The sequence below is a fragment of the Somniosus microcephalus genome, chromosome 1 (genome assembly GCF_052327205.1).
Source record: "Somniosus microcephalus isolate GS21.2 chromosome 1, FLI_Smic_1.0, whole genome shotgun sequence".
Taxonomy (NCBI): domain Eukaryota; kingdom Metazoa; phylum Chordata; class Chondrichthyes; order Squaliformes; family Somniosidae; genus Somniosus; species Somniosus microcephalus.
The window spans coordinates 64,410,897-64,435,032 of NC_140987.1; the positions used below are offsets into that span (position 1 = coordinate 64,410,897).

The following is a 24,136-nucleotide window of genomic DNA, read 5'->3' on the forward strand; positions in this document are numbered from 1 at the left end:
TCCGTAGCATTCTTAGATGCCATCTCCAGGGCAACTTTACATGCTATGTCAAACGTTAGGTTCGGAGTGTTCAGTAACTTGGACTGTGTGCACTCATCCACCAGTCCACACACAAACTTATCTCTCAACGCATGATCCAAAAATGTGCCGAGGACCCAATGCAAGGACAGATTCTCAAGAGTTACAATGTACTCAAATTCAAATCGCTTTATTGGCATAAGGTACATCTTATGTTGCCAAAGCATCATAATACATTTATGGTTGAACACAAACGCAGTTCTATTCATAGTGTATAAACAGGTATATCCCTGTGTATAAATATACAATCGCATTATTTATATATACTCTTTTCTTAGTTTACTGGTTGTCCCTCTGTTCATGGCAAGCTGTAACATAGTGTGCCGCCAGTGTTACACAGCTTCTCTCCGCCCCCAGTAGGTATGGGAGTTTTTGGTTGTCACAGATTTCTGAATTCAGGGCATGTTTGTGAGAATTTTTGGTAGAAATTCTCCCTGATACCCTGATATTTTCCACAGGCTGTGAGGAAGTGCATCTGTCTCCACTATGGCTTCACTTGGTTTTTGGAACCAAACTTATAGCTCTCTGCTATTTCTAATGGCTTTGGGTCAAAATGGTCCTAGAGTTTCTTGACAATGTCTTCAAACGACACATCCTTCACTTTCGCTGACGTGAGTAGGTTTGTCAACATTCTGTAGACATCTGGCCTGATCTCAGTCAGAAAAATTGCTTTTTTACGTTCATGAATTACTTTATTTTGAGCTTGAACATTTTCATCTGCACCTTCGATCTCAATAATGTTATTGGCCTTAAAAAATATCCCCATCCGCTCAACGTAAGAACTGAATGGTTCGCGAGCTTGGTCATACAGGCCGAGACTTCTGATGAATCCCGTAGGCATGGCCATGGTTGTCCCGATCCCGTTGAACAGTGACTCAACACGCTACCTGTGTACCTGTGAGAATCAACACCACTGTTGCTGTATACATGTACAGACGAAGTCAAAGCACAGACAATTCTGCATCAGCATTAACAGTAAAACATTGCAAAAAAAATTCAGGTTAGGTGTCACAAATTCATCTTAAACTTTTCCACTCGAAGGTTGAACACTGTCCTTCCATGATCCCTAAAAATGGCTTTGGATTCCCATTCTCGTCGCCAAAAATGTAATATATATGGGTGAAACAAATGAAGGACAGAGACACGATGAGTTGTTAGTCAAGGTGCTTGTTTTACTAGGCCAGAGCCAACTGAGCATGCTCATACTAAACCATGTGACAAACCATGTGACAATACATTACAGGAGCAACGTTCCCTTTAAGCTGCTCGGCTGCGCACTGGAGCTCCTGCGGTCAGCTTTCAAATGAAAAAACCGCGCCTGTGCGGAATTTTGAAGGTGCCACGCAGCCCAAAAAAAAAGAGGGAACATTGTGTGGGAGTCCAGAATAAGTGGGCATAACCTTAAAGTTAGAGCTAGGCCGCTCCGGGGTGATGACAGGAAGCACTTTTTCCACACAAACGGTAGTGGAAATCTCTCCCCCAAAAAGCTGGTAAGGCGAGGGGTCAATTGAAAATGTCAGAACTGAGATTCATAGATTTTTGTTAGGCAAGGGTATTAATGGTTATGGAACCAAGGCAGGGAGATAAAGTTAAGATACAGATCAGCGGTGATCTAATTGAATGGTGGAACTGAGTGGCTGACTCTTTTAGCCCTGGTATAATTCTAGTGTTTTTGCAATCCACCCCTCCAAGGGGAATATATCCTTCCTTAGGTATGGTGCCCAAAGTGGAATGCAGTACAGGTAGACTACCCTTTATCCGGACTTCCGAAAACCGAAACCCGAAGGTTTTTTCGTTCAGCGTAAGTCGTGCGTACAAACGAAAAAACAAAAAAAAAAACGAAGGTTTTTTCGTTTGTACGCACGACTTACGCTGAACGAAAAAACCTTCGGGTTTTTAGAGGGTTTCGGAAGTCCGGATAAAGGGCAAGTCGTGCGCACGACCCCCCGCCGACCCCGACAACCGCCGACCCCCCCGGCCCCGACAACCGCCGACCCCGACAACCGCCGACCCCCCCGCGTACCCCCGACCGACTTACGCTGAGCGTCAGCGTAAGTCGTGTGCATGACCCCCGCCGACCCACCTTCCGAAATCCTCCTTTATCCGAAACTCGGCTGGTCCCGAGGTTTTCGGATAAAGGATAGTGGGGAATTATAGGATGGGGCTTGGAGAGTTTCCATAGAATTATACAAATTACAGTATAGGCGGCCATTTGGACCCCAGTGCCTGTACACTCTCCAATAACCACAGTCCCTCCCCAAAAGATCTTTATATTCCTCTTTCAAATGTCTACCCCATTCCCATTGAATGGAAGTTAGTCTCTACCAGTCACATGGTGAGGTAGCCCATGGCCAAATAACCCTCCATTCAAGAGCTTTCATGCTCCCTTCCCTCCTTGTTTCTTCCAATGAGAATCTTGGTTTTTTCCCCATTCCCCATTTGCTCACCAATGGAAATAATCTTTCACTATTTATCCTGAGTAAGGACTTTGGGTTTCACACCACCACCACACTACTCCCAGCTCTCTGGAAAATGCTGGTTCCCACGTTCTCCAATTTCTATGTGTTGGGGGGGGGGGGGGGGGGGGTCAGTTACTCGAACAGCCAGCCCAATTATACTTTGGGCAAATACACAGCCTGGATTAAGCTCCTCACCAGGAGCACATTTAATGGGCTGAAGGGGTGGGGGATCACAGTGCAGTAAATATTTGAGCAGCTCAACACTGCTTGTAGGACGAGGTAGCACAGACCCATGATTGAGCAATTGTGCACAGGAGAGCAGCCTCAATGTTATGCCCTCAACTGCTTTTGGGAAGGTCACTTCAGATGGAGGGATTGAAGAGGGAAAAGCCAGATGTTCACAATCAGGTTTAGTACCAGCTAGTTTGTTAACTTGTATATTGTAGATAGTTAAAAACATGACAATTTGCATTTATATCGTGCCCTTTATAGTAAGACATCAAGGTGTTGCACAGGAGTGATTACTGTACCAACAAACTGACACCAAGCCACATAAGGAGATATTAGGACAGGTAACCAAATGCTTGGTCAAAGCAATGGTTTAATGAGCAGGTTAGAGGCAAGGTAGTGAGGCTTAGGAGGGAACTCTAGCTTAGGGGCTAGGCAGCTGAAGGCACAGCTGCCAATGGTGGAGCAAAAATGGGTTTGTGCAATAGGTCAGAATTGAAGGAGTACAGAGAGCAGAAAGTGGAAGGCTAGAGGAGGTTAGAGATAGGGAGCAAGGAGAGGCCATGAAGGGATTTGTAAACAAGAGAATTTTAAAAACCAAGGCTATGCTGGACCAGGAGCCAAGGTAGGTGATGGGTGAATGTGACTTGCAAGTTAGGATACAGGCAGAGTTTTGGATGAGCTCAACTTTATGCAAGGTGGGAGGAGAGCCAGGAGTGTTGGAATAGTCAAGTCTAGGAGGTAACAAAGCATGGATGATGGTTTCAGCAGCAGATGAGCCAAGGCAGGGATGGAGGGGCAATGTTATGGAGGTGGAAGTGGGCAGTCTTAGACAATATGGGGGGTTGGAAGCTCAGCTCTGGGTCAATTTGGATGCAGAGGTTGCAAACCGGTTCATTTTCAGTTGCCAGGGCAAGGGATGAGTCAGTAGCTAGGGAAGAGATTGTGGCCAGGGTTGAAGACAATAGCTTTGGTCTTACCAATATTTAAACAAAAATTTCTGATCTTCCAATACTGGATGTCTGACAAGCAGCATGACAGATCAGGCAGTGGAGAGTTGAGAGCAGAGGTAGCATGTGGGGGGGGGGGGGGGGTTTGTCAGTGTACATGTGGAATCAATGCTGGAACCAGGTCAGGCAGCATTGGAGAAGGTGGTTGAATCTGATGGGTTCAGGTGATGTTGCTGAGGGGCAGCATGTAGAGGGGCCAAGAATAGAGCCTTATACAATGGTTCATTCTAATGATCAGTTGGATTAGTTTGTTGCAGTATTACTGTATGAAGTGTATAAGTTTATCAATACATAAACCAAGTTAATGTAAAAAGTAGGAACCCAAAAGGCTGCCGGTCAATTGAAATTTAAGACAGATCAACAAATTAGGCAAGGGGACCAAAGGATATGGATAATAGCAGGTAAATGGAGATACAGATCAGCCATGAACTAATCCTGGAACAGGTGAGGGGGCCAAATGGCCTACTTGTCCTTATGTGCTACACCAAAGACAAGCTAACTAGAAGGGAGTGCAGCCAAAAAAAAGGCAGAGGGGAAGTTAGTCAAAAAAAAAAAAAAAAAGGTAAGCAACAGCTTCAAATGAACAAATTTGCTTAAAAATTTGAAGTCCACATATTGCTTGGTTCTCTGAACCAAGCCCCAGGACAATTGCTTTGTTAGTTTAGCATTAAAGATATAGTGTGGAGTGTAAAACTGCATTTCCCCTAATGGTTTAAAGTATCCCAACAGAATACACCTCCAATGCTGGTATGCCAACCTAGGTAATTGATGTACTGAATGGTGGCATTCAAGTTGGGCTTAATTTCATTGAACCAATAAAGGAGTAGAACCAAGTTGCCCTAGTCTCACTCAAGGGTGGCACTGCACCTTTTGAAGGTCACCACTAAATCAGTGTGGTCCAATTGAACTGAAAGTTTAATAAAACTAAAATCAGGATATTGTCAAACTATGCAGCATCTGCCTTTTTTTAAAAAAAAAAAAAGAAAAAATCCATAACCAGCACTGGATTGCCCCAGTGTCAACAGCAAAACAGTTGCATGTGTCATTGTTTTGAGGAAGCAACCAAATTGCTTCCAGTCAGGAACAAAACCAAGAGGAAGCTTAAAACTAAATCATAATGTTGTCTAGACATCTGTGGTGCCCACTGGTCACAAGGATTTGGAAATTACTTGACTGTAAAATTTGTATTTTCCAAGTAGGAAGCTGCAGTACAAGTTTATGGTGAATTACCCAACAAAAGCACCTGCACCAAGATGGATTGTTTGGAGGCGGCCACTACCTCAGCACATGAACTGCTAATTCCCATGAATTTTTGTCTATTGCCTTTATTGAAATCCAAACTATTGATGCAGGCAAGGTGCAGTTCAACAGGAATTATAACTTGAATGAAGAATCAACAATCAAGGATATGTTGCATCCGTTTTATTTCAACTAAAATACAATTTAAACCACATTGAAAAAAACTGGATAAAAGGGGTTTGGCAGGCTTCAGCTGGATGTCTGTGACTCCTGCAATAAAAGATTAGCCAAAAGTTAGACAAAGGGATGGAAATCTTGACAAATGAATTTATAAGTAAAACTAGGCCCAAATTGTACAAGATTCCCCATGGACACATCAAGCAGTAGGGGAACACTTGGAATCAAAGGGAGCATTAGTGCCAGCTCTGGGTACAGTAGCAAAGCAGTTGTTACTGGACTAGTAATCCAGAGACAAGCTCAAATCCCACCACTAGTTGAATTAAGTAGTTTGTAACGATTGTTAATCAAATAAATCTGGAATAAAACTAGTAAGTTATCATGAAGCTATTGATCACTTAGTCACTTACTGATACTAGCTTTTTATTCCAATTTAAAAAACCTAAATGGTTCACTAATGCCTTTAGGGAAGGAAACCTGCAGTTTTTATCTGGTCTGGTCTATTGACACCAGACCCACAGCAATGTGATTGATACTTAACTGCCCTCTGAAATGGTCTAGCAATGGCCTAGCTAACTACAAGAAAAAGTACAAGAATAAAACTAGACAGACCACTGCATCAACTTAGGCATCAGATTCAGACAAAGGCACACCCAGCCTAGTTGACCCTGCAAAGTCCAGACAACATCCTGGCTGTAGTGCTGAAGACTTACTCCAGAACTAGCAGTGCCTCTATAGCCAAGCTGTTCAGTACAGCTACAACACTGGCATCTACTTGACAAAGTGGAAAATTCCAATCTAGCCAATTATGACATCAGCAAAGTGATGGAGATTGTCAACAGTCCAATCAAGTAGCACTTCAATGCGGTTTGGGTTCTGCCAAAACCACTGCTCCAGATCTCATTACAGCCTTGGTCCAAACATGGACCAAGAGCTAAATTCCAGGGGCAAGTGACTGCCCTTGACATCAAGGCAACATTTGGCTGAGTGTGGCACCAAGGGGCCCTAGTAAAAATCAAAGTCAGGGGGGGGGGGGGGGGGGGGGTGGGGGGAACTCCACTGGCTGGAGTCATATATAGCAGAAAGGAAGATGGTTGTTGGAGGCCAATTGCAGCTCCAGGACATTGCCATGAGGAACTCCTGCAGCAGTGTCCTTGGCCCAATCATCTTCAGCTGCTTCAAGGAGGTCTGATGTGGGGAATGCTCACTGATTGCAGTGTTTAGTTCTATATTCAATTCCTCAAATGAAGCAGTCTAACAAGGTTAACCATGAGGCTTTTTTTTTTGGGGGGGGGGGGGGGAAGGGAAGCATAAAATCTGACCAAAAATTGGTTCCATGGATGGAGAAAAATGATGTGTTGCTTGCATATATCAATGTTGGATGTACTTAAACTTTATATACACATTATTTAAGCTTAGATACAAGAATCGCTAATAAATTTGATGACAGAAGTAGAGTTTTGTCAAACAGCAACATATATGAAAGTACACAGGTTAGCAGAATGGGCAGACAACAGATGCCATTTCATGTGAAGTGTGACAACATGCATGCAATGGGAATATACACAATGGGACCTGCACCTCAATCTGTGCTGTAGCTTGGAGGAAGTGAGCTGATGTGTCGAGAACAACAGAGCATCTGGAACTTGAATGGTGCAGTCTAATTTGTAACCAATGAGATTTAAGGATAGAGAAAGAACAGGAACCAGGTCTGAGGAGGGTGAATTAGAGTCAAATCAGGTACAGAAAAAAAAAATTGATTTAGAAAAGTTTTTTTAAAACTCCCGATTTACTATATGCAAGATGAGATTGAACATTTTAAATTGGTTCCCTTTCTGGGCCAGCAAGGTTGATTAACAATGTGATAACTGTTAATGCATTGCCAATGACCAGATAACAAATTACCATTAAACTCAATGTGCAAAGGCCCCCAAGGGAGAGTTGCCTTTTATGCAAAGCAAATAGTGGAGTGGTGTAAATTGACTGGCAAGTTCTGGGTATTTACAACTCAATCCAGTGAACTTGCTGGCTGATTGCAGTGTCTGTCGGTAACACCATTATTTTTGTAGCAAGATCCAGTCTATAGTCCCCATCCTTCACATCTTTCTAGAGACCTAGGTGTTGAAGAGAAGTATTCCACAACATCAAGTGCAGGTGGATAAAGCCAATAGTTTTTTGGATTTTATAAATGGGGTAGAGTTACAAGAGTAAGAGGTCATAAGTTTTGCAAGGAAATGGTTAGGCCACAGTTAGGAGGATGCTGGGCAGTTGTAGAGACACCATACAACAAAGTGTAGAGATTGACCAGAATAGCAGAGACAAGAATGTCAAGTATCCCCTCACTGGAGGAGAGAAAGCAAAGGATGGCCAAAATACCATTTTCTTTGGTTAGGCCCTGAAACAAGGTCAAATTTTATAAAATGGTCATGGGTGGAGAAGTATTATTCAGAAAGCTTTCAGCAGCATGAAATTCTATTCCACAAGACTAAGACTTGCTTCAAATGTTCCACTTTTCCTATAGATGTTGAGGGAAACAGGCCTATGGGGAGAGCACATGTGAAATCAGTTGTGGATTGCTCTAGGAGAGCCAAGGCAAGGGGCCAATGGCCTAAAGTTCTGATACCAAGTGCTATTAATGGGAGGAGGAATGAGAGAGTTAGCTATCCCACAGCAGCCAAGTGCTGTTCAATCTTCATTTCAGGTGAAGTTTATTGGATAAGGAATCACAAGCCTAGAGGCATTGAAGCCAAATGCACCACTTCAACCACTCTGCACAAAGGGAATCTGCTTTGAATAGACCAGGTATCTGAACCAACCAGCCCATTCCAATACTAAATGAAACTTGTCCAATGTCTCGTTTGTACAGCAAGTAGTTCTTATCTTATTTAAAAAAAAAAAAAAAAAGTTTCCATCTTTACATTACCTCTGGTACTTCTACAAAAGCCTCATTCTTAAAGGTCTGGTTCCCATGTCCTGCTGCAGTCAATTGCAAGTTGGCACTGGCTGTCCTGCATCAGAAAAAGCAGAATTTGCATTGACTTTACCGGTCATCTTTAAAAATGAAAGATCACCATGAACAAGAACAATGGCTATTTGACAGTTGGCTTATATAGGCCCATTGTTTGATAACTTAGTTGAGGGTGAGAATGAAGAGGCAGTAGTATGTTTCTTACTGCCTCAATTATTCAAAAAGGAAGCAATATCTGTACTTGTAGGTTTTTACCCTGGCTACCATGCTGGGCTATTAGAAGCAGCAAATTACCTTCAGCTAGAACTTAATGGAAATCTGCCTTTAGCCCAGTGTTCAGCCTGGAGCATGTGCAAAAAATCTGCTCCTGAAGTCTAACAGCCAATTAGTATATACCCAATCCACCCAGTAAGAACAGGGCAGGTTCAGTTCAAATGCCAATTTCTATCATTCGATTTTAATGCTACATTGACTTGGTCGTCTTTCATCTAGCAATTCCCAAGGTCCATCTAGTTTACCTTCTACCATCCTAGTAGTCACATGATAAAGAATCAATCTACAGGAAACTTATCCAGCACAGACATGATTGGTGTGGTGCCAGTTGATCAAAAAGTCTGGATTACAGAGAGGTATACTTACCAAGGTACGAGAGCCCTGTACAAGGCCACATGTGCAGGAGCCCTGGTTACATGGCCAATATATAGTAAAACTTACTTGCACCTACTCTTGAATTTTGCTGGTTAAGAGATTTCTGGATATGTAGGTGCTGGTTAAGAGTTTCCTGTATATAAATTGCTTCCATGGTCTACCTGTCCCACTGAAAAATTGTTTCCACAGATTTATCCCTTTAAGAAACCAATTCTGGATAGTTTACAACACATGGATTAATAGAGTAAAAAAAACAAACCTTTTTACAGCTCTCCTCTTTCTAAAGAAGAATATTCCAATAGCAACAAACAGTATCACAACAAGTATTCCCAGAATGAGGGGAACACTAATTCCTGGCATCACTTGGTCCTCGCAGAATTTCCCTGTGTAGCCCTCTTCGCATTTACACATTACCAAGTCATTGACTACATGGCAACTCCCATGCATATTGCACATCTCTGCAGCACAGGAGCCAGACCTGCCTGCACCTTCAGTTGCATTGAAAACACCATCCATTTGGTCTGTAGAGACAGTTTCTGTTGCAGCAGAACTAGCACCATGCTGCAGGGAGACACCATGACTAGATGTAGTTGCAACAGTATCTATATTGCCAGGAGCGGAGTATTGACTTTCGCTATAGGATGTGGCAGTGATTGGGAACCATTTTGAAGTGGCCAAGTGTTCCTGAGTGGAGGGAGACTCTTCAGGAGTTGAAGGGCTAGGGAGATTATGCATTGTCAATGCAGGTTCCATCCATGTTCCCTCACCTGTGGAAATAAGTTACATGAATGAGAGAGAGTCAATGAATAAAAACAGCCTAGTGAATAAATATTTGGTTTGAGTCTGCAATATAGGGATGCACAGGACCATGAGTTGGGGTCCATCTCCCAGTCCTGAAGATATTAAATAGCACTCTCAAATCACTGCCATAAAACTAGATGTAGTGCAACATCAAGAACATATTGCATTGGGTCAGGAAAAAATGGACCACGTATATTTTAAGTGTTATAGCCTGTGGTCAATAGGCCAGAGGTTATTTCATGGTTTGTACTTGGAAGTGTACAGATCAGTGTCCACAGAGCAGCTATCAAATGTACACTTTCAATTAATCACCATTACTTTGATAAAAATGCAACTTGACAGTTTTAGCTCCAACATTTTGCTCTTTGCCAGCTACCCACAAAAAGTTGGTTTAAATTTGATAGAAAAAGGCACAAAAGGTCAAGGCAACCTATTGTTTGATGCATTAATCACTCAAATCCCTTCCCACAAAAGGATCTGGTTTTCTCCTGGAGGGCAGTGCATGTGTAGCACAGATTAAAGACCACTGAAGCAACCAGTAAAGGCACTTCATTCCAACTTTCACACCTAGCCTCAAAACTACCCGTTAGTACAGCCCTTCACTACAGATTGCAAGCAGTCTAGCTACCAACTCCCATGATCACCTGCAGGTGACAGCCATGTAAACCTACTGAAATGGAGACCAGTATTTGAGGACCAGTTTTCCCCACTGAGTTTACCTGGCTGCTGCCAGTCTAAACTGTGACTAGTAAATTTACTATTGTATGTTTGTGATTTCATCACAATGTAATTGACATGGTGCAAGTCAATATCCCCATGCAGTGGGGAAATATCACTCCCAGCCAGCTTCTGCTTGAACAGGCCAACAGTCTTTATCCAAGTAGCCACATCCATCCATACTAATGAAGTCAAAGGCATTCATGGTCAAAAATCCCAGGGTGCTCAAAATCTTCCACTTTGAAAAGCCAATACATTTGGTTGCTTAAACCAACCACACCTCACCAGATTTGTCACATGTAGTATGCAGCAGTTAAAAGATCACATTATGAAACTGGAATGGTTATTGCAGGGGCAGAGATGTCTAGTAAAGATTCAGGGTTTTGCTAAAGTAAATAAAAGGAGAAACAGCTTCCATGGCAAGAGGGGGAGAATAGATATATAGTTTCCAGTGGCAGGAGGGTCAGTAACTAGGACATCAATTTAAGGTAATTGGCAAAATAACCAGGGGGGGTTGGGGGAAAGCAATGCATTGAGTTATGATCTAGAATGCACTGCTTGAAAAAAAAGTGGTGGAAGCAGATATAGTAACTTCAAAAAAGGGAAATGGGTATATAGTTGAAAGAGAACTTTGCAGGGAGACAGGAAAGAGCAGGGGAATTGCATAGCTTTCAAAGAGCTGGCTGTGCAGAATGGACTCCTGTGCTGTATGAAATAATTTTATGTCTTTTCTTTCATGTTAGAATTAAGTTGGAGCAGATTCCAAATAGGACAAAAAGAAACTTACACTTCATTTCATCAGATCCATCAGCACAATGTTTTTCACCATCACACACTTGCTCATTCAAGATACAGCTCAGTCCATCTTGGCACTGCCAAGTCTGGTGTGGGCACTGCATAGCTTCACACTCACTGCCATTGACGAGGTGAGATCCTGTGGAACATCTACATGTTCTGCCTCCGGAGTATGCTAGACACAAATGGTTGCAGCCGCCATTTTTCTCAGAACAAAAATTGCTTCCTGCATCAATTAAAATAGCAATGTTAGAACCACATTTTAAAAATAAGGATCCACATGCACTTTGTAGAACCACTGCAACCCACATCTGGAGCTGGCAAAAGGGACACATGTATAAGGGGGCCATGTGCAGAAATTCTGATTTCTCCAGCATAGCGAGAGATTGTATGCTCATTGTTACCCTGCAGAGTAGATTTATATTTAAGCAACCCTTTAAGAGGGACTAGAGACGAGCAGCAAATTCTACTAGCCCATGTCTAGAGAAGCAAGAGTGTTCAGGTTTGATATTTAGCTATTGGACCAAATCTTAATGGCAAAATAATGACAGTTATTAATGCACAAATCAGTCAGCAAGTTCAGTGGTGAAGTATTACACAGCAATTTGCAAATCTGCAGAACTTGGCCAATTTACAGTATCTCTCCCCTTTAACCTGTTAAAGTACTTGCTGGCTTTGCACATTAATTGCCCATTAAACACCACAGAAAGTTAGTGCTCAATTAACTACACGTACTCTTAATATGATACTTGTTTATGAATCTCTTCAGCCAAGAAAAGGAACAATTTAAACTATTGACTCATTCCTGCATTTAGTAAATTGATCAAAGTTTAAATTTAGTTTTCTTACTCTTCCTCTGGATCCAATTCCTCCCCTGGGCCCAATTTGACCAATTCACCCTCCTGCTCATTGTTCTGGATCTTTCTAAATCCTTTGCTCACTAAGGTCCCAGATGCCTTGGTCTTGCTGTTATCAACTTGCACTTTCAGCAATACAGTGCAAAAGATTTGAACTGAAGGGTGCAGGAAAAAGTCCAACAGTGGATGTGCCAAGATTTGGCCATTCTATCGTCAGTGGAAACCAACCTTGTTGCTGCCGTTTGCTGTACACTTTCAGGCCAACGATTTTCTGCTCTACTTCAAACCACTGCTGCTTCTGCCCCATTGTACTGTACCACATCCTTGTGTAACCTGCTGAAAACAGTTGAGAATCATGATCAAAGCCACAAACCAAGTTAGAAATGAGTGGACTTGGCAACTTACCATTGTGTACTGTTGTCCAGAACAGGGTGCTCTCCCCATATGCGAACACAGACTGGACTCCAAGGCTTGTTTGAACTTCTCTAAATTCTGAGCCATCCATAAGAACACTGTCAACAACATTGTGTTCTGCGAATAGGAGAGGGGTTAGAGTTGGTTACTTTAGGGACATGACTAAGCAAATTAAACATTGAAATTCCACATTAATCTAAATTGAGCACCAATTAAGGGGAAACAAGTGCAGAGGCACAACAGAAAATCTAAGCTGTTCCACACCAGGAATCAAGTTCAGCAATACACAACCACACCAAGTATAAAGAGCTGTCTGGCACAAGTAATATTGGACCACAGGGTTTTGCACTAATGCAACTCTAGATTTGAGGAGTGTTCTCAACTAGTTGGCACGGTTTAACTAGTTTCCAATTCCGATCTGTAGGTGGTTTGATTTAGAGTGCACAACATGCAGGTTTAACTATTTCAAATCAATGACACTTGTGCAATATGCCATCCCATATCAATGCTAGCAAGCAATTTGCTAGAAAGAAAATACTGTTTCTTTTCTACCCCCCCCCCCAAGAGGGAGAATGGCAGATGTTGCTGCTCAGGATATGATTCAAGTTAGGCATGCTAGTGCCAGGATTTAATCACCACCATGTGATGGTGAAGAGCTTGCAAAATGTTAGTGCTCATGTCAAGCTTTCAAAATGGAACTGCTCATTTACCTAGTGTTAAATCAAAATATGGTGTTAAAGGTGTTCATTTAATAGTGGCCTAACTTCAAAATAAATTGAGAGAGTAGACCAAAAAAAGATACACTAGGATACAATTACACTTAGAGTGAACAGATACTTCATTGTATTGAACAATGGCATGCACAAGAAAATATATGGAAATTCAGGTAGTGCACCCACCCCAACCAGAAGGCCAGCCTGAAATTGGGACAGACATCTGTCCTCTTCATGTGCATAAAATGTTACAGCTTGCCTCACTAGCACAAAAACAAATCCTGGATTGATGGCTGTTGGTGCGCTAGTGTCTGCTGGTTCATAAGAAATAAGCAGGGATAGGCTACTTTGTCCCTCAAGCCTGCTCCGCCATTCAATAAGATCATGGCTGATCTAGGGCTCAAAGCCACTCCCCAGCCCGCTCCACATAACCCTTCACTCCCTTGTCTTACAAAAATGTGTCTATCTCCATCTTAATGTAATGACCCAGCCTCCACAGCTCTCAGGAATGAGAATTCCACAAATTTACAACCCTCAAAGAAGTTGTTCCTCATCAGTTCTAAAAGGGTGACCTTTTATTCAGACTGTGCCCCCAAGTTCTAGATTTCCCCATGAGGGGAAAACATCCCCCTCTGCATCTAAACAGAACTTCAAATTGGATTTTATATCCAATGTGAAGTGGAGCAGGCCCAGTAGTTGTCCTGCTCAGAAACAAAGTTCCAAGAAAAGCAGTTAGGCTTGTAATAAAGCAACCAAGTGGCCAACACCAGCTTTAGCCAGCTGCCCAGGACACCAAAAAATGAAAATTTAGCAGTGACAAACAGATTAGCAGTGGAATGACCTGTGCCCAATGGCCAGCATTAGGCCTAGAAATTGGGCTCAATGTATACCAGAACTTAGACCAGTGTGTGGAATTGACACCTTGCTACTGTAATGGGAGTGTTAATCCCCATTCCTTGCCTGGGATCTAAATTAAGTGGTTAAAGAACTGTTGCATTTAAAACAAGCTTGGATGTAACTCAAGCTTGAACTGGTCCCAGGGAGGTGAAAGGAGAGCATTCTAATCCACTGCACATTGCCCTCATTTGCCCCAACAGGGTCTTTAACAATACTTGGCTTTATATTGAACCAAATTGGTATCATTTAATTGAAAGACCATTCATGAACAGAAGAGCAGGACCATTGGTTTGGTGCTCACTTTTCACCAATACTTACCCAAATCAATCCAATAAAGCCGAGTACCAGAGTCTGCAAGGACCAGACCTGTAGGGAGGCGGCACTTTTTCCAAACAACTTTGCGTTTCCGCCCATCCATAAGAGAACATTCAATCTTTGGACCAATTCTCTGGTCTTCTGATCCCCAGTCAGAGAAACACAGGATGCCAGTAGGTGGATGCAATGTGAGGGAAGTTGAATGATAAAGATTTTCTTCTATCAGTACAAGTCTATAAAAGCCATTAGCAGATCCCACTTCAATTACACAAGGAATGCTGGTGATCCAGTAGAGATTGCCACCCAACCAGTCCACTGTTAGAGATATGATATCATAGTCAGAAAGCTGGAAAATCCTCTGCCATGAGGATACATTAGACCCCAGTACAAATTTTCCAATGAGGCCTTCATCAGAATCTGCAAAGTAGACCAGTTTGTCTTTCCAGACATAATCTGCTGAAGACACTTGGTTGTTAATCAGTTGGTGCACTAGGTGTTCTGGTAAAGCCTTTAACCCTGTATCTGGCTGTAGATGCTTCAGGTATACCTGGAGGGAAAATGAAATAAATTGCAGTTAATAATGGTGCAGAAGAAATGAAGGAAGCAAACGGGCCTCAAACCTTCAGCCATTTAAGCAACTGGGAGAAAAGATTGACCACATCCAAGGTAGATTAGATTACTAAAATTGCACATCAAGCCATTATAAAATCACCAAGTCAGATCATAACAGGTAAATGAACCAAAGTCATCTAGGGAACACTGTTAGTCAGTTAAATCTTCACTATCAGATGCAGTCTGATGTGAAGTGAACTAACCAACAGCCACAACATAATGAATCATAGGATTGATTAAAAAGTAATTAGTTAAGTTGCCTTTAAAATTATGGGGAATAGCATCAGCTGGGCTCCAATTCAAATATTTACACTCTACAAGATTATACAAGTGAGGTAATTCAGTGCATGGCTGACCAGTTAACACTTGGGACCAGTCTATCCAGGTACAGTACATTTAAAATCTATTTGAACAGACAGATGAGCTCCTAACTGACATGCTTACTCGGAATTCATACAACCCAGCCATGATCTTATTGAATGGCAGAGCAGGCTTGAGTGGCCAAGTGGCCTACTCCTGCACCTATTTATGTTCTCCTGTGTTAATGCAGAGTGGGCTAGATCGGCCTTCCTTTGAAGATCAGGTCAAACCCTACCAGAGATGTTGGGTTGTCTGATATACATGTCTCCCTGGTAATGGTTTTTTTTATAATATAAAGAGGGAAGTCAAGTGAAATTGTTGGTTTTTAACTCTCAATGTCAAACTACCTTTATGTAACCTTAAGGGAAGACTACTCTCCCTCCTCTCCCAAAAATCAAGAAACTAAAGTCTATGTTCTGGAGCAAGAGTGAATCATAAATGGGCTCAGAATGGTTACAGCACAGAAGGCCATCAGCTAGTCCCACTCCTTTTCTTGTAGCCCTGCAAATGTTTCTCCTTCAGGTACTTTTCCAATTCCCTTGTGAAAGCCAAGATTGAATTGGCCTCTACCACCCTTTCAGGAAGTGCATTCCAGCTCATAGCCAATCGCTGCATAAACAGTTTCTCCTGATGTTGCCTTTGGTTCTTCAGCCAATCACCTTAAATCGGTGTCCAGTGGTTCTTAACCCTTCTGCCAATGGGAACAGTTTCTCCATCTACTGTCCAGACCCCTCAATTTTGAACACCTATCAAATCTCCTCTCAACCATCTCTGCTCCAAGGAGAACAACCCCAGCTTCAAGTCTAGCCATGTAACTGAAGTCCATCATCCCTGGAACCATTGTAAATCTTTTCTGCACCCTCAAGCATTCACATCCTTCCTAGTGCAGTGCCCATAATTGGACACAATGCTCCAGTTGAGGCCAAACCAGTGTTTCATAAAAAGGTTCTTCATAACTTCCTTGCTTTTGTACTCTGCCTCACTGAAGCCCAGGATCGCATGTGCTTCAACCACTTTCTCAAACTGCCCCCTTAATGATTTGTGCACATATACCCCAGGTCTGTTCATGCACTCTTTAGAATTGTACCCTGTAGTTTATATTGCCTCTTTGTTCTGCCTACCAAAATGTATCACTGCACTTTCCTACATTAAATTTCAGCCACATGGCCACCTCATTCTACCAGCATGTCTGTCCTCATGAAGTCTATCACTATCCTCCTCACTGTTCTAGCCTTCCAAGTTTTCTTATCTGCAAATTTTGAAATTGTGCCTGGCACACCATCATTAATATATCAAGAAAAAGCAGTGGTCCTAGTACTGACCCTTGGGGAACCCCACTGTGTACCTTCCTCCAGACATAACTTCACCACTATGGTTTCTTGTCACTTAACCAATTTTGTATCCATGGTGCCACTCATTCCATGGGCTTCAACTTTGCTGGCAAGCCTCGTGGCACTTTATCAAAACTCCTTTTGAAAAAGTCAGTGTACACCACATCAACCCTCTTACCTCAAAATTCAAATCAAGTTAGCTAAACATGATTTGCCTTTAACAAATCCATGCTGGCTTTCCTTAATTCATCCACACTTGTCCAAGTGACTTAATTTGGTCTTGGATTACCATTTCTAAAAAAAGTTAACCTGACTGGCCTGGGTTTATCTTGGCACCCTTTTTTGAACAATGGTGTAATATTTGCAATTCTGGTCCTCTGGCACCACCCTTGTATCCAAGGAGGACTGGAAGATTATGGTTAGTACTGCTGCAATTTCCACTTTAATACCAGCCTCAGCATCCTAGGATGCATCCCATCTGGTCCTGGTGACTTATCTATTTTAAGTACAGCCAACCTTTAGTACCTACATCAATTTTTAGCCCATCCAGTATCTTAACTACTTGACTTTGGCAGCAGCATCTTCCTTGGTAAAGACAGATGCAAAGTACCATTTACACCTCAGCTATGCCCTCAGCCTCCATTTTGGTCCTAAAATCAGCCCCATCCCTCTTACTACCCATTTATTTATATGCCTAAACATAACAGATTCCTGTTAGCTGCCAGTCAATTCTCACTTTGCCCCTTTTCTTTCTATATTCAGCCTGGTTCTCTTGTATTTTCAACCTGACAGGTCATACACCCCCTTTTTCTGCTGTGTCTTACCTAGTTATCTAGAGCTCTCTGGCTTTGGTTGCCCTACCTTCCCACCACCACCCCTTGTGGGAATGTACCTCAACTGTACCTGAACCACCTCTAAGGCAGCCCATTGTTAGTTTTGCCTACCAATCTTGGATTCCAGTTTACCCAGGCCAGATCCATTCTCATCCCACTGAAATTGGCCTTCCTCCAAATTAAGTATTTTTATTCTAGATTGCTCCATCCTTTTCCATAGCTAATCTAAATCTTATGATACTATGATCACAGTTCCCTAAATGTTCCCCTACTGACACTTGCTCTACTTGACCCACCTCATTCCCAGATCCAGCAATGCCTCCTTCCTTGTTGGGCTGGAAACACTGATCAAGAAAGTTCTCTTGAACACTTCAAATTCTTCTCCCTCTGCCCTTTACACTTACTATCCCAGTCTATTAGGATAGTTGAAGTCCATCACTACTCTAGTTCTTTCATCTAATTTCCCTGCAAATTTGCTCTTCTATATCCTTCCCATTAGTTGGTGGCCTATAGAATACACTTCATGCAATGGCACCTATGGTTTCTCAACTAGTAGAATCTGTCTTAACCCCTCCAGGACATCCTCTCCAGCACCAACATCCTCCTTATCCAATACTGCCACCCCACCTCCTTTCTTCTCTTCCCCATCTAGGAATATTTAGTACTCAATCCTGTCCTTTGAGCCAAGTCTTAGTTATCTCCACAACCTCCTATTCCCACTGTGCCTGTAGCTCACCAACCTTCAACACATTTTACACTCACTGTAAACCTCAAACTTTTGTATTTTTAATCTGACCCACCTAATACTGCACTGTCTCTCCCAATCCTTTGTGCACCTAGTTTCTCTTAATGCTACATCCTGGTACCCATCCCCCTACCAAATTTGTTTAAACCTCCCCACAGCACGAGCAAACCGCCACAAGGACTTGGTCCTGGCTCTAGAGGAGCAACCTATCCAGCCTGTACAGGTTCCACTTCACCTGGAACTAGTCCTAATGCCCCAGGAAGCTAAAGCCCTCCCTCCTGCACCATCTCTCCAGCCACACATTAATTTGCTCTATCTTCACCAGCTCATGGCACTGGGAGCAATCTGGAGACTACTACCTTTGAGATCCTGCTTTTTAAATCTTTCCTAGCTCCTTGAAATCTGCCTGCAGTACCACATCCCTCTTTCTACCTGTTGATAGATATGGACTACAACCTGTTCACCCTCTTCCTCCCCCTCAATGTTCTGCAGCTGCTCCATGACATCTTTAACCCTGGCACAGGGAGGCAACATACCATCCTGGAATCATGCCTGCTGCCACAAACACCTGCCTGTTACCCTTTCAATATTGCTCAGTCTTCTTCCTCCCTCCTTGTACAGTTGAGCCACCTGTGGTGCTGTAGACTTGAATGTCAACTCCACTAGCCAGATCCTTTTATCAATCCAAGCAAAGACCCTCCCAAGTCAGGCTGAAGCAGTTGGTGATTCATAATCCAAATTGTTAGTTGGGCCAAAAAGAGTCAGTGATTACAGATCCATTGGAACATTGTTTAGGTAGAGACAACTGCTGCTGCTAGCCAGATGCTAGAGACTGGAGGACTGAGACTCCTCAGCACCAGGTTTTAGCTGAAGTACAAGACCAAGTTTTTTTCTCCAATATACAGGAGTCCACCTTGCAGAGGAAGGCAAGAAAGTACAGGACTGAAAACAGTCCACAGGCCAGCTCCAGAAACCAAAATCTCAATTACCCTCCCTCAAACTTTGCATATTACTTGCTCCCACAGGTAACCCATTCCATATGTTTGTCACCTCCTGTATTATGTAGCCAAATCTATGTGTACCTTCCTTGCAACCTAGAGTTGCCCCTTGCCCTAGAGATTGTGGTATTCAATTTCTCTATCCCATTTACAATTGAGCCTCACTCAAGTCAAGCAGCTGGCTGTTCTTTTGCATTATATCCAAAGCTTGAATAGACTAGTGACTAGAATTGTAGAGTTCTCCAGTTTGGTTGTACTAGTGCCTTGTACAGACCACTACCTCCTGTGGTGCGCTTTGAAATACTTTTGGCTATACATAGCCAGATCTGGTTAGCTTCCTTATTACTGCTGTTGGAGACATCCACTGCAACCAAAGTTCTGAGATGAGTCCCATAGAGTAGAGCCATTTATGCTCATTAAGTGCCACTTGCCACCCAGACAACTTTCCCACATCAGTGTCTTGGTTTCATTGTTCAACCCCCACCCCATATCCTTGTGGGACTCTTATGCAATATCCTGCTCCTGGACCACAGCATCAATGTTCCAGTGGTGACCCCACTCAGATGCTCCAAGGTTTCCAGCAATGGGGGTGGGGTGAGAATGCAGGTTCAGGCCCAGTTCCTCTCCCAAACTTGTGGCAACCCCCTCCCCTGGTTAATTTGCTGTCCCTTGGCCACGAGTTATTTTTGGGATCCTCATTGCCCCACAACCTTTATCAATTTGCTGTAATTATTCAGAGATGTTGAACATTTAATTCTGGGTCTTATTTTTATTTCATCCCTATTTGTCAGCCTCCTTTACCTTGTCATTTATTGTGCTAGATGTAGCTTTAATACTTGTAACAATATCTCATCACTACACCCAACAGAATTCTATTGTATCTTATATTAGTCTTGCTCTGTTCTTCCCACCTCCATGGTCATGTTTTACACAGTCCTTTGCTTCCACATGTTTCACCCAGCTCAGATTAGAGCTGCCCAGGCTCCTATCCTTAGAGCATCTTTCTTAAAGGTGCAGAAACAAGTCAAGCTTTAACAATGAGTCAGGATTTAGCCACTAGTCCCAGATGTGTCTGATTAGTTTACTTCAAGTAAAGCTATGCTATCTTCCAAGAAACCATTTCCAGCATCTCTAGATCTTGAGAACCCTCTTCACAAAAAGCTTTACAAACAAACTCTAGATTAAGAGTCAACTTGAACAGATAAGCTCAAGGGGAAATTAAGTCAAAATACTTGAGGGAGCTACACAAGAACTTCTCGCACAAGCAGAAGTTAAAACAAATGAGCAAGTCAGCAGTTCAATAAGTGTAGGAAGAGAATTAATTGCAAGTGCCAATGTTAAGAATAGAGAACTTTTTCCATAGGAATAAAGTTATGCAGAAAAAGCAATTTGAATTCCTTTTGTTTAGGAGAAAATGGAACCAAGGATTTGGATCAATTCTTACCTGAGTAATGACAGTGGGAGAGATTAAGAGGAGAAAAGACTCATCAGTTGATTTTATGCAGGTCACACCGTCATCTGCCAGCAACATCTCCATTCCACAGCGGCAGCTCCCCTTCAATCCAGGGCCCAATAAGCAGAAATGTGAACAGCCCATTTTCTCACAAGGATTCAACATCTTTGGCTGCAAAACCTCATGCATCACCTGCAGATAGAAATAGGTTTACTTTGGTTTGTTTAAAGTGCTAAATATCTTCAGATTAAAGTCACGCTAAGTTCACAGTAGGACTGCAAACAAGTCACTTTGGCCCAATGAGCAATAATTTATGCAGTTAATGGTTTTGGCAGTAACTTGAAATGGTGCAGTCCAACTGAAAAAAGTGCTTGCTTTTTAAAAATCATTTCCATCTAGTGCTTTCTACAAGTCTTCAGTAGTTGCACTTTCAAGTGGCCTGGTTAGTATGTGGGTGGAAAGAGTATCAAGTCCATGTGCTCCTTTCCTCAGAGGAATTTGATCAACTTGTTAGAGAACATATGACATTCTAGTGTAAAGGTTAGGATACATGACAGGTACAGATTCTGATCAAATATAGTGACCTTTGGTGTAGGTATAGTAATGTTCAAATTAAGCTGTGTAGTGGTCTTCATAGATTCTTCTTCCAACCTCATGCAGCCAAGTTCAAATCAAATAGCCACTGCATCATGACAACTAGATACCCTCAATGGTTCAACCAGACCTTGCAGCCATAACTATTCATGCACAGGGCTGCTGCTCCCCCCCCCCCCCCCCAAAATCACAAACTATTTATTTTCAGTTATTGCCAAGGTACAATGAAATTTACACTAGAGTTTAGAATAATAAGAGAGCTCATTGAAACTTATAAAATTCTAACAGGACTAGATGCAGGAAGGATGTTCCTGATGGCAGGGGAGTCCAGAACCAGGGGTCACAGTCTAAAGATAAGGGATAAGCCATTTAGGACAGAGATGGAGGAATTTCTTCACCGAGTGATGAACTTGTGGAATTCTCTACCACAGAAGGCAGTTGAGGCCAATTCATTAAATATATTCAAGAAGGAGTGAGATATATTTAAGGCTAAGGGGAATCGAGAGATATGGGGAGAAAGCAGGGACAGGGTACTGAATTTGGATGATCAGCCATGATCGCATTGAATGGCCTACTCCTGCTCCTATCTTCTAGCTCTGGTACAGCAAGAGCCCCAGGTGGGCAGAGGAAATGCTTCAAGGACACCCTCAAAGCCTCCTTGAAAAAGTGCAACACCATTGACACCTGGGAATCCCTGGCCCAAGACCACACAAAATGGAGAAGCATCAGGGAAGGCACCAAACAGTCTTTGCTGGGAGCAAGCGGAAGTCAAGCGCAGGCAGTGCACGTCAACCCAAGCACCCCACCCCTTCAATCACTATCTGCCCCACCTGTGACAGACTGTAGGTCCTGCATTGGACTAATCAGTCACCTACAAACTCATTTTTAATGTGGAAGCAAGTCATCCTCAGTTCAGAGGGACTGCCTAAGAAGATCTTCTATGTTTCAATGAAATATAAGTATCAGTTGTATTGTGCTGAACATAAATGGAATCCAGTAAAGTGTTAATGATTTAGATTGTGAAAGAAACTATAATTACACAATACTTGTCAATTTACCATAAAGCCTAGTGTAGCATGGGCATATTCAGTGAGTAGCTTTAACATTTAGCCATCAGTTAAATATTTAGGCAATTAGCTTCCCTCTGCCAAGCAATATAAACGTTACCTTTAATCCATATGGTTGACTGTTCCGTTTCAAGAGGACAGCCCTGTTCTTTCCCAGTCTCTGGTCAGCTTTTTGAACAGCTCTCAACTCCACATCTGACCAGTACATTTCATCTTCAAATACAGCTACACCAAATGGTCTGCGAGTGTGCGCCAGCTGGAACAGCTGATACAAAAATGGTTACTCAAATTTCATTTCATTATAGTGACCGTTAGCCATGGAATTCTTTATTTAAATTCAGTACCTTTATCCCAGTGCCATCTAAATTAGCCACACCGATACAATGAAGTTTGCCATCAGCCCAAAAGAGTTTCCAGTTAAGTAGGTCAAGCGTCAAGCTAGTTGGCCAACCAAGCCCAGTCTTAATAATGAGCTTTCGGTTTGTTCCATCCATGCCTGCTCTCTCAATGTGTGGCTCACTTCCAATCTCAGCCCAGTACATTAGTCTACATTAAGAACAGTGATTTAGTTACACAGGTGATGACATCCAATAGATCGATGATCAGTTTCTCCCAAGTCTTGCTGTGGTCCATTTGTTTGCCTACAAACTCTTAACTGGTAGCATTGATACATTGCTGCATTTAGCAGGCTAGGGAGTTCACTGGGAAGTAGTATTTATCAAGTTTGACCAATTCTCTGTAGGAATCTTGTGCAACCAGTTAACTAACCATTCAAAATGGCCCATCATGTATTAACAAGGAATAGTAACATGCACTTTAGCATCAAAGTTAATGTAAAAGAAAATGGCTAGGCACTAGGCTAGTGTAGCTCACCAAGTAACAGTCATTTGTCTTGTGACTCCAACAGGGGGAAAAGTATGCAGGTTTGGACTTGCATGTCCAGTTACAAATTAAAATTCAATTTTAAAGTTGGTCTTACCCAGCAAGTGGCTGCAGAGCCAAGGAATTAGGTTGATCTATAGCAGTGTCAACTACAACTGTATATTCCTGCAGTTCATGCCATGTGGTGTTCAAATTTACTGCCAGAATACGACCAACTACTCCATCTGTCCAATAAAGGTTTCTGCCCACCCAGTCCATGGCGATACAGTCAGACTGGATTCCTGCAGAGCAATATGGATTTAAAACAAACTAGTACATTACTACGTTTTATTGGATTCATGGAAATTGATCTCAAGATAATGTTATTTGCCAGAATTTCCCCCCCTTCATCCCCCTCAAGGCCTATTGTTCACAGGTGTTAATATCTTTAGTTTGTTGGTTTCTGTTGAGGATCCTCCAGTTTTAGTACCAAAGCTTTCCAAATAGCCAGCTACACAAGCAGGACCAGAATAGCCTTTGAGCAGATCCTGTCAGTGGCAAGTTAAAGCTGAACTCGTGTCATGCCACTCATTATGCTGTTCCAGGCAACAAACTTGGAAGTGACCAAGGTGATCTGAAGGAATCAGTTGCCAATTAGCTCCAATAATTACCTATTTAGTGCTTTTATACACATGAATCAATCTGTAATACTATCAAAGTCTTGATGTCCTGTGAATGACCACAAAATTCCATTCATCTAGACCACCACTTACCCCTGGGAGGTGCTTATAAAAATGTTTGTCCCTGCAAGCCTAATCCCATTGTTGAGTTTTCAAAAAGTCCACCCTATTCTTCAAATTGCTATCTGCCACTGAACCAAAGATCTGTATTTGAACAATTCTGCCTTTACTCCTTGCATTACATCCTTTGTTACCCACTTATGTCCTCATTGTGCTTCAATAAAAA

General features: G+C 42.4%; 1 protein-coding gene across 4 annotated transcripts in view; it reads right to left on the reverse strand.

Annotated features, from left to right (window-relative positions):
• Positions 1 to 5,182: 5,182 nt before the first annotated feature.
• The window catches only part of LOC147124142 (low-density lipoprotein receptor-related protein 2-like), a 51,668-nt gene continuing 32,714 nt past the window's right edge, over positions 5,183 to 24,136 (reverse strand). For 2 of the 4 annotated variants that reach the window (XM_085982773.1, XM_085982755.1), the window contains exons 20-30: positions 23,289 to 23,472; positions 22,654 to 22,855; positions 22,410 to 22,574; positions 20,640 to 20,840; positions 14,320 to 14,863; positions 12,383 to 12,508; positions 12,206 to 12,310; positions 11,113 to 11,346; positions 9,067 to 9,574; positions 8,115 to 8,199; positions 5,183 to 5,284 (exon numbers count right to left, since the gene is read on the reverse strand). In XM_085982773.1, the coding sequence (XP_085838899.1) occupies positions 5,264 to 5,284; positions 8,115 to 8,199; positions 9,067 to 9,574; positions 11,113 to 11,346; positions 12,206 to 12,310; positions 12,383 to 12,508; positions 14,320 to 14,863; positions 20,640 to 20,840; positions 22,410 to 22,574; positions 22,654 to 22,855; positions 23,289 to 23,472 (2,375 nt within the window). In that variant the 3' untranslated portion in view covers positions 5,183 to 5,263. Of the gene's footprint in view, positions 5,285 to 8,114; positions 8,200 to 9,066; positions 9,575 to 11,112; positions 11,347 to 12,205; positions 12,314 to 12,382; positions 12,509 to 14,319; positions 14,864 to 20,639; positions 20,841 to 22,409; positions 22,575 to 22,653; positions 22,856 to 23,288; positions 23,473 to 24,136 lie in introns of all 4 variants that reach the window. The other 2 variants (XM_085982765.1, XM_085982745.1) reach the window with 1 other exon arrangement.